General features: G+C 39.5%; 1 protein-coding gene across 1 annotated transcript in view; it reads left to right on the top strand.

The window, feature by feature from the left end:
* ITGA5 (integrin subunit alpha 5) overlaps positions 1–9,620 on the top strand; it is a 139,436-nt gene extending 129,816 nt beyond the window's left edge. Inside the window, exons 27-30 of the mRNA XM_089691404.1 lie at positions 790–906; positions 1,595–1,696; positions 3,126–3,248; positions 6,258–9,620. Coding sequence (XP_089547530.1) covers positions 790–906; positions 1,595–1,696; positions 3,126–3,248; positions 6,258–6,341 — 426 coding nt within the window. The 3' untranslated portion in view covers positions 6,342–9,620. The remainder of the gene's footprint in view (positions 1–789; positions 907–1,594; positions 1,697–3,125; positions 3,249–6,257) is intronic.
* The last annotated feature ends 959 nt before the right edge of the window (positions 9,621–10,579 follow it).

A 10,579-nucleotide genomic window follows, 5' to 3' on the forward strand; every position in this document is an offset into this window, starting at 1 on the left:
ATTTCTGCTATAGGGTGGCGTGGAACCGGTTAAAGAAATTTTTCATAAGACTGGTCTGTTTATTTTTTACTGAATTTAACCCTTTAGTGGATGGGTAGGGTTTTTTTTTGTTTGTTAGTTTTTAAAAGGGCAGTCATTTTTCATTGCTTAAAGTAAAAAAACAATTTTTTGAAAAAAAATTTCACTGATTTTTGTCCCTCAGGGCAAAGTCCCCATACCCCTTTTTAGGGCCAATAACTTGCATATAAGCCTTCAAAATGGGTCCCATAGACTTGCACTGAGTTCGAAGTTCACCGTCAAACATTCATTAGGTTTGAATGTTCAACCACAAACCAAACGTGGGGGTGTTGGGTCCATCACTATTCCCTAATATGCTATTGGTGGAAGCAGTTAAACAAATGCATAACATTTGCCTTTTACAGGATATGCTTTACATATTTGTGAAAATGAATGTAGGTTAACCATAAGCATTCTGTAATTTTACTCCATTTAAAGGGAACCTGTCTCAGTGCGCGACACATGAGCCTTGGTTCGGACAGCAGCAGTTATTCCCGGTCTCACGGGCTACACGTTCAATGAGTCACTGCTCTGAGACTATAGCATAGGTCAAGAAATGATTGCTTTCATAGAGACTTAAAAACGCACCATAAACAAGTGGGGATAGGGTGTTCTACATCATCACAGGCAACCTAAACTTTTTTTTTTTTTTTTCCTTGGAGTTTTATATTTTGAGCTAGGTAATTTAATTGGTATTGGTATACTTCTTTAAATATGTTATTCTCTTTGTAGAAATGTCATCACCATGAAGACTGCTTTAACCTTAGCTGTGATGTCTTGCCGCTAGAGAAACTGCAACGGGCTATTCTTAAAGTCCATTTCCGAGTCTGGGGTGATACCTTTATGCAGGTAACTTGTTTTGCTTTTTTTGTCTGTTTTTGGCATTTTTTATTTTTGTGTGTGCTCTAATGAAAGGCATTCACTGCTGTTGAAGACTTGTCATTTAAGAAATGTAGATTTTAATCAAGTTGGGCCTATGGAATGCAGGCAAATGTGACTCTTCCGCCACCTGGTGGTCGACCTTCTAAATACAGGCTTAAAAAGTTGCTTTGAGATCACAGCTATTTGTAACAAATTAGTAACATGTTTTAATGATCCATCTAACTTGGCTTCCAGAAATGTTTCACAAATGTATTTTCCTTACTGGCAATTTGTTGTGCATGCATATTATTGTTGTTTTTTTCTTTTTTATATTCTGACTACATACTTGCAGTGAATTGATCTGAAAAGCTAGAGATTTGACCTGATTGGTCTATGTTGTAAATCATGACTGCTCTGTCAGTAATCTGCTTAATGATTAAAACCTTTAAAAAAATCAAGTGTACTGGGCACAGAGCCTGGAATAACAATTGCCAGAGAGCTGTTTCAGGAAGCATGCATGAACTAAAAAGGTTTTATATTAAATTGGTTTGCAGGAATAATTAATGGTTGTAATTGTCACTAGACATTTTAGGCTGTTGTATTTCAGGGTTTGCTTGGTGGTGATATGTGGTCAATTTTACATTATTATTAAATCATGTAATATTTAATTCTGCAGCGAGAGAACCAGGGTTTTGTTCTACAGTGCGAAGCAAAATACCGAATTGAGCGACTTCCATACAAAATCCAACCAGCAACTTATCCTCAGGGGACGCATCAGGTAAGATGATTAAGTTGTTTAAAAAGAGTGATATTATCCATGTAAGGGCAGATTCACACTGCTGCAGTGTGTTACTCATTCAAAATGAATGTGCTGCACTGCAGCAACACTTTAAAACCTATCAAGAAGTAAAATTCTAATTTTAAAGAGCCTGCATCTTTTTTTCAATGCAGCCCACCACAGCACACAATACTCTGATTCAGTGTGGTGTCTTGAAGTGCCATTCAAAATATGCATTGACCTCCCTGGAGGTATTCCCGAGTGTAGCTCGGGGTAAAGTTTCAGCACCACAAGCGGTAACCCCAAGCTATACTCGGGAATACCCTGCAGCGTTGCTCCAGGATCTCTTCTTCACTCACCTTGTCCTGCGTTCCCACGATGTCCCTCCTGCAGTGTCCCCGGCAATGTCCTCTGGCCGATACCGGTATCCGGGTTCTGTTCCCTGACGTCAGGATGTATGGGGACGGAACGGCGGGAAATTTAAAAATGTGAAAGTGACATTCACTAAATATACTAAAATCACATAGTAAAACATTACTGTATCAAACCATTTCACATACATTTTGTCCCTAGTGCTTTGTCCTGTGCCCTGTCTGCATTTTTACCGTTCTTTCTGACTGGAAACTGAGAAATGTCCATGGCGTCCAAAAAGCGTCCCTTTAGGTCAAAAGTGGTTTTAGACCAGCTAGAGAACAGCGATAGTAAATCAGAACCACTTGCAGAATTGAGTGATAATAATTCGTTATCGGACACTAAAACCGATTTTGCGACTTTGCTCCCTGATGTGCAAGCTTGGCGCTATATTTCAAATTTCAGTGTTTTTGGTTTGATTATATTGAATTAAATTTATTATTATAATATTTTTTAAGGATTATTTATTAAATTATAATTTATGATTTTGTGTTTCAAATTTTAACATACCTGGGATGTTTACTAGACTCTTGTTCTAAAAATAATTTTTTAATTAGTTATTCCTAAAAATTACAGGCCTACAATAAAAATACATATTTCCATGCAAAAAAAGTACCTTTTTGAGCACAGAAATACTGGCATAATCAGACCACTAGGGAGGCTACAGTAACGTGTGTTTTTACTGCAGTACAAATATCTGGTGAAAGCCATCACTCGATTAATACTGTTTTTGGTTAAATGCATCCCTAGAGTAAGACTGTTTTTGGTTAATTTGCATTATGCCTCATACAGTGTGATGATCACCAACTAATATACTGTATATAGTTGCACTTCTAGCTAAGACAACAATTTCCACAGAGTGTCATCTTATAAAGTTCTGATGTTCACCAGATAGATCAATAAAGTATTGTAGTTTTTTGTTTTCTAATTTTCTAACTTTATTATAGTTTCAAAGGAATGACAGTCCTAAGTTCATACGAATAATTTTTCTGTAAATCATTTTTTGATCTTTATTTAGGTCAACACAACCATCCATTGGCTGAAGCCAGAGAGTAGTTATGGGGTTCCACTGTGGATAATAATACTGGCTATTTTAATTGGTCTGTTGTTGCTTGCATTACTCATCTATGTTCTATATAAGGTGAGTTTTACTATGCCTTCTCTCCATACTCTATACAAATTGCTTTATGCATTGAATATGGTTTTTATAAATTGTTTTTTTATGCTATAACCCATGGCAAAATCTTTCTCCAACAGTCTGTCTTTAAGTAAAATTTTGCACAATACTGAGCTAGAGATGAAAGAGCAGAGATAGGGGTTTCTCTTTTTGCTCCAAAATTATTCAGTGCTCAAAACCCAAATGTTTGTTATGTCCTGAGCTCTCCACTGCTGTTGCTTTTAGCTTTGTTCCATCATAAATGGAAGCCACATTTTTATTCATTTATTTTGTTATAAGCTTTCTGTATTATGTGTACTAACTATAGGATTTACAGAGCACTGAGGGAGAGTTTATCAGGAGCTGTTTTTCAGGCTTGCTCTGTCTGGCTGAAGGGGGAGAGAAGTCACTGTTCAAAATCATTCCTTTGCATGTATAATATTTAGCATTATCTATTGCGCTCAGGGGCGGACTAACCATTCAAGCACTCGGGCACTGCCTGGGGGCCCCATGAAATGGCCGTTACCTTTTTTCTTTTTTTTTTTAATAGGCTTTTTTGAGTGTGGGCAAGGACACAGGGGCCCCATGATCCCTATTGCCTGGGGGACCCATGAGTTGTCAGCCCGCCCCTGATTGAGCTCCATATGCAGCCTTTTTTCAGCAGGCAATACACAAATTAGAAATGTGAAAATGACCCCAAGGGTATACTCACAATATGTATGTAAATTACCGGCCTCTTCCTTGTCCTTGTCTGTACTGATCACGGATTCTGTCAATTCATAACTGTAGCATATTAGACTGTGCATACTGTGCTTCAGTTTGTGAATGAATGGGAAGCCCAGTACAGATCTATTCCTGTCCATTCATTCTGTGCAGCTAAGGCTGCAGAGATGGAGACTGAGGGCTCTGATGTTCCACCTTTGAGACTGAGAAAAGACTGAAGACAGAGGTTGTTAGACCAAAGCCCCCAATGGAGCTTCTAAAGATCAAAAAAAAAAATTGTAATAAATAAACTGTTTATTTCTGTCATTTTATTTTTTTTTTTTACCAAATACGAACACCAGTGGCTGAACTACCGGGTTCAAACAAGGCCCTGGCATTCTTCAGCTGGGCTCGGAGAGAAGGGCACCGGGGGTCAGGGGAGCCCTTCATGCTTTCTTGCATCGGGCCCTGAAGGTTCTAATTACACCACTGATTCTATTTAGTCACATCTGCCATATGAAGAGAAGGAAGCATGAGCTGATTCACATGTGTGATGCAGATTGAAGCTCAGGTTTTTATGGCAAATTGATGCAGTAATTGTTCAGTGGTTCAGGTCAGGTTTACATCAGGTTCAGGTCAGTATTTTATCCTCTTCACACGTGTGTTTTAGAAACTGTTCCCATAGCAGTCAATAGCCTGTAATCTGCACCTGATTCAGACCGCACTGCTCAGAAATCATATAGGACTCTTTTTTTCAATCTGCACTGCCATACACTATATTGCCAAAAGTATTGGGATGCGTGCCTTTACACACACATGAACTTTAATGGCATCCCAGTCTTAGCCTGAAGGGTTCAATATTGAGTTGGCCCACCCTTTGCAGCAATAACCACTTCAACTCTTCTGGGAAGGCTGTCCACAAGGTTTAGGAGTGTGTCTATGGGAATGTTTGACCATTCTTCCAGAAGCACATTTGTGAGGTCAGTCACTGATGTCAGATGAGAAGGCCTCTGCTCTAAATCATCGCAAATGTTTTTCTGTCTGTTTGAGGTCAGGACTCTGTGCAGGCCATTCAAGTTCCTCCATCTCAAACTTGCTCACCCACGTCTTTATGGACCTTGCTTTGTGCACTGGTGCGCAGTCATGTTGGAACAGGACGTGGCCATCCCCAAACTGTTCCAACGAAGTTGGCAGTATGGAATTGTCCAAAATGTCTTGGTATACTGATGCCTTAAGAGTTCCCTTTACTGGAAATAAGGAACCCAGCCCAAACCCTGAAAAAACAACCCCACTTCATAATCACCCCTCCACCAAACTTTACACTTGGCGCAAAACAGTCAGGCAAGTACCGTTCTCCTGGCAACCACCAAACCCAGACATGTCCAGCGGATTGCAAGACAGAGAAACTTGATTCTTCACTCCAGAAAACACGTCTTAACTCTTCTCTAGTCCAGTGGTGGCATGCTTTACACCACTGCATCCGACACTTTGCATTGCACTTGGTGATGTAAGGCTTGGATGCAGATGCTTGGCCATGAAAACTGATTCCTTGTAGCTTTCTACACACTGTTGGGCTAATCTGAAGGCCACATGAAGTTTGGAGGTCTTTAGTTATGGACTCTGCAGACAGTTGCACACTTCTGTGCACTGTGTGCTTCAGCATGTGCTGACCCCGCTCTCTCATTTTACGTGGCCTACCACTTCATGGCTGAGTTGCTGCTGTACCCAGTTGCTTCCACTTTGCTATAATTCCACCGACAGTTGACCGTGGAATATTTTAGTAACAAGGAAATTTCATGGATGAACTTATTGTACAGGTGGCAACCTATCACGGTACCACTCTTCAATTCACTGAGCTCCTGAGAGCAACCCATTCTCTCACAAATGTTTGTAGAAGCAGTCTGCATTCCTAGATGCTTGATTTTATACACCTGTGGCCATGGAGGTGATTGGAACACCTGAATCCAATGATTTGGAGAGGTGTCCCAATACTTTTGGCAATCTAGCATATGTGAACTATCACCATAGGAAGCAATGTTATTTCACATGTCATGCGGATTGGATGCAGTTCAAACCACATCCAATCCGCATATATGTGAACCTGCACTGAGTGAATAAATATTTGGCCTTTTTTGGTATAGAATCAGAAGCTGATCTAACGGTCAACAATGAGAACTGCGGTTCTTACAGGAACACATTTTGTTTATTTTTTTTCACTAACCAAACTGTTCTTCAAAAACATCTATGTAAAGTATGTATTTTTTTCATTTCGTTTTTTTTTTCTGCATTTAGCTTGGCTTCTTTAAGCGCTCCTTGCCATATGGAACTGCTATGGAAAAAGCTGAACTCAAGCCTCAGGCCGCCTCTGAGGCCTAGACGGAACTTACAGCCTTATCCCTTGCACTGCCAAAGAATCTTCGAAAGGGAAGGTGAAAGAACAGTTGCAGCTCATCTTTGAAGTTGACACTACAATGTGTGGGAGGGAGAGGGAAAAAATGGCATGTTCTCACAATTTCCTGAGTGTTATGAAAGAACCTTGTTACCTTGAGGACATTAAGACTAAATCGATGAGGCTTCTACTGAAGGCAAACTAGTTGACGTCAATAAGTGACCTTATTTTGAAGGAAATATGAAATAATCACTCTCTTCAGACCGTCCAAATCAAGAATATGGGTGAAAATTGTGCAGGTCTATCCTGAACTAAACCACTTATTTGGTGCTGGCTTTCACCTGATCTTTTTTGGTCCACTTACAAATTTTCCTCTAAAGAAGCAGCATTCAGGACTTGCCAAACTCTGTGGCCTCCCTCACTGTAAAGGCTCACCTTCTCTTTGCCCCTAATAATTGGGACTCTGAGAAAAAGAATAACTAGTGACTGTATATTTCTTGACTGAAACTTTGGACCTGCTTCCAAATTCTGGGGGGACGTGTTTTTCTTTTTTTTTTTTTATTATTGAAACTGTTTTAGTCTAAATTGTATTTCTCAAAGGAAAATTTGTTAACTTATTGAGCTTCTAGCACATAATGTTTGTGCAGTTTTATGCAAATTTTATAGGTATAGAGAAGATTTTAACTGTGTAGTACCTGAGTTTGCTGTGCCCCAAGAGCTGACAATCTGGTTAAAGCTGAAAAGCTTGGTGATCTAAATGGGCACCTAAGAATGTAACCGTAATGATAAAATCGTATTAATCGGATGGCACATTGGTAAAAAGGCAAAAATGCCAAATCCATGCTAAAATTGTTTTTTTTTTTTTTTTTTTTTTTTAACTACGTATTTGGCCAAACCACTGTTTTCTTGCTCTTAATGTAACTGACTATTGCAACCTATTAACACATGCGATTATCTCTGCTAGCCTGTGTTTGCAGAGCTGTTACCAAAGCATAGCTTCAATCAGATTATATGGAGCTAAATCTTTCAGGGACAATTTGGCATGGCACTGACTGTTGGATACAGACCAGTTTGCCTAACACCTCATGATTTGGGGACTGAAGACTCAGGGGGTGTATGCTACAATATGAAGCTCTACAAGAGGGCTTGAGACTTGGTTGCAGGGGCAAAAGACCTGTGACTTTTTTTTTTCTAATGTACTATGTACCAAGCACCAAAGAAAAGCTTTCTAGAATCCAAGGATTTCACACCAAAGTCACAAGTGCCTTAAACTGTGTTGCAGCTATGGGGTCATTTATGTACCTGACTGAGCACTGATCTTCTTACTTTATTTGCAAAACCTCTTAAGATGACCACTGCATTGCTCAGAAACAGTCAGTACATCCTGGTGCTTTTTGTGTTGCTTGGTTCCTTACCGAAAAGTGTTATAAACACATGAACACGAGGGCTTTGCTGATATTTAAAATGTGTTGCAAGTGCAATAATGTGTTGTAGCTATTTTATTAAATATTTTTTTTTTACTATGTAATGCGTATGAAGTGGGATATGGGGTTGGCTATTATAAGTATTTTTTGTGTTTTTTGTTTTTAATTTTAAACCTCTGAACCACTTTTGTGGCAGAATTTGCACATTACCTATGATAACCATTTTTTGGCTTTTCTATCAATTTTGAAGCACTGGAGGATCTGGATTGCCTTTGGGCAGCTGGCAAGATCTAATGCATTTTGAAGAATAGTAACAAGTAGCCAAATGACTGAAGGGTGCTCTTCTGCTGGACTTTCTGAGCCCAGAAAAAAAGTAGCCTTAAGTCCCTTCACTACTTTAGTTTGCAACTGGAAAGAATAGGCTTACCTCAGAATTCTTTCCCAGAAATGTCTATCAAGGGGTAGGGCCTGCTACAAGCCAATATTACCAGAACAGCAGCAGGATGATGCCATTGCATTAAAAATTGTTTGGTGTGTCCTAACAAACCAGATTCCTTTTTTTCAGGTTATATTGGTATTTGGGCAATTTTTATTCCTCCAAATACTGGGAAAAGTCTGTAGAAGTATGTTGTACTGGGCAGAAGGGGTCATGTTGGAGGAGCTTCACTTTTGTGACAGCTTTTGGAAATATTGTCTTGCCAGCTCATCCATTCAACATTCAAATCTGAATTCTGCGGTCTCTGACTGATCTGAGGCCATTACTCTGGTTCAGATTGCTGGAGAGTAGATCAAAGTAGTAACTAGTCAAATTCACTTGATTTGTTCTTGGTCATGTTGAAGATGTTTCACCACTCATCCCTTAGCTTCCCTAAGTATGCTGCTCCAGCATACCTCTATAGTCAAATGGGCAACTCTGTAACCTTAAGCTAATCCCCATGGAGTGTGTGAACATTCCAATATGTTAAATACAATGTTCCTTGGTGTTTGGATTAAGGTGATGAAGTTGCCTATGTGGCTGTAAAAGTTGAGATATGTCCCGGACACAGAGTAAGCTACTTGGATGAGTGGCGAAACGTCTGCAACATTGTAGAACCAATCCAGTTATGTGACTAACTAGTATGAGTCCCACCATGCCCTGGATAAATGAGAACATTCACAGACCTGTCGCCACAGACTGCATAAATCAGATGTGTTTGATTAAATGGATGAGTCCACAGAATCCTTTGCAGAATCTATGCAAAGTCCTGTGTGTGGAGGGTGCCCAGGAGGCTTTGTTACCTCTCCTCATATTTGCAGCAAAATACCTGGTGGCCGAAGGTCTTCCTGATTGTGGTCCATCCTCCCCATACATGAAGGATCTGGTAGTTCTACATGTGGCAGTCTGATATTGGCTACACGTAGCTGTATTGAATACAATGGCTTTTAATAGAACACTAATCAGTTCTGCTTCTCTCCATATATAGCCAACCCTGTTCGGGGCTCATAATGTAAGAATGTCCTATCTGGTTGTACATTTATCAACTATGCAAGAACAATTCCATTTGTGCTCTTACAATCAGTATTCCTGTGTCTTTTTTTTACTTTTTTTTTTTTTTCTCTCCCATATTGGGTGTTTATTTTTTTTTTTTCCCCCTTTTTTTTTTTTTTTCCTGCTTTTGTCCTGAGGATGATTTCGGTCAGCTCCTTTTCTGCTGGATCAGACTGGTATGAGCTGAGCTATTAGAAACGGAGGTGACTAGACACCCAAAAGGATTTTAATATGTATTGTCTTTCTGTATGTTATGAGGGGGGTTGGCTGCCTTTCTCAGGGGTATCATACTGTAATAAAACTTGTAAAACAAACTGTTGTGTGTTCCTTATTTTCTTGTGTCTGTAGGCAGAACAGAGAGCTCTGGTAACGGATTCTTTACTATGCCCCAACATAGACTGCAGACCTGACCCTATATATCTATGCTTTTGACAGCCCCCTTGCTTTTCCAGCTGTCACAGCGCTTGATACAGCCCAGCGGCAATCCGTTCTATTTTAAAACCTGCCTATTCACGATTTTTCTTTTCTTTGCTTTCCTACTAGGCTTCCCATCTAAACACTCCATTTTTAGACTGGTTTCTCAGAGCTTTGTGATCTTCTGAAATGAGTAAAAGTAAGCGGCTCCTCCATTGCCTGTGTTACTGAAGGGGCAGACTGCATTGTGGAAGGAATTGTGTGGGGCAGTAATTGTGATGCCTGCAGGAAGTACGGAGGCAATTTGTTCATTTGTGAATTGTCTTTGAAAAGAGAGCGATGATAGCTCGGTAGAGAAGATCAGACTGGCACATTAATTCAGACTGGATGGCTTGCTGTTAAAAATCATTAGGCTTTTGCTTCATTCAGACAATATGCTTTGACAATACATTTTTTATGCACCTTTTCATGCTGTGCAATGGTTTACATGCTTGCTGCATTTACATTTTTGGTAAGGGATGGAATACTTAGTTTTTTGTTTAAACAAAGTGCTAGGTTAGGTCTGCTTTTCACTCCAGGTATTTACTAAAATACTAACAATTATGGAAAGCCAGTTCTGCATTTGTTTAAAAAAAAAAAGTCTGCTAAGAAAATTCTGCATCATGTTACAGAAAGTAGTACTGCTAAACGTAATGGGGATGATTTATTACCACTTGCCTACTGGGCACTTTCACCCCCTTCCTGTCAAGACCAATTTTCAGCTTTCAGTACTATTTCACTTCGACTACTCCACGGTCATGCAACACTGTGTGAAATTTGTATTTTTTTTTATTTATTTATTTATTTTTAGACATCTAGA

Source organism: Staurois parvus, unplaced genomic scaffold (assembly GCF_062004578.1).
Source record: "Staurois parvus isolate SC_StPar_1 unplaced genomic scaffold, SC_StPar_1.0 ptg000562l, whole genome shotgun sequence".
NCBI classification, from domain to species: Eukaryota; Metazoa; Chordata; class Amphibia; order Anura; family Ranidae; genus Staurois; species Staurois parvus.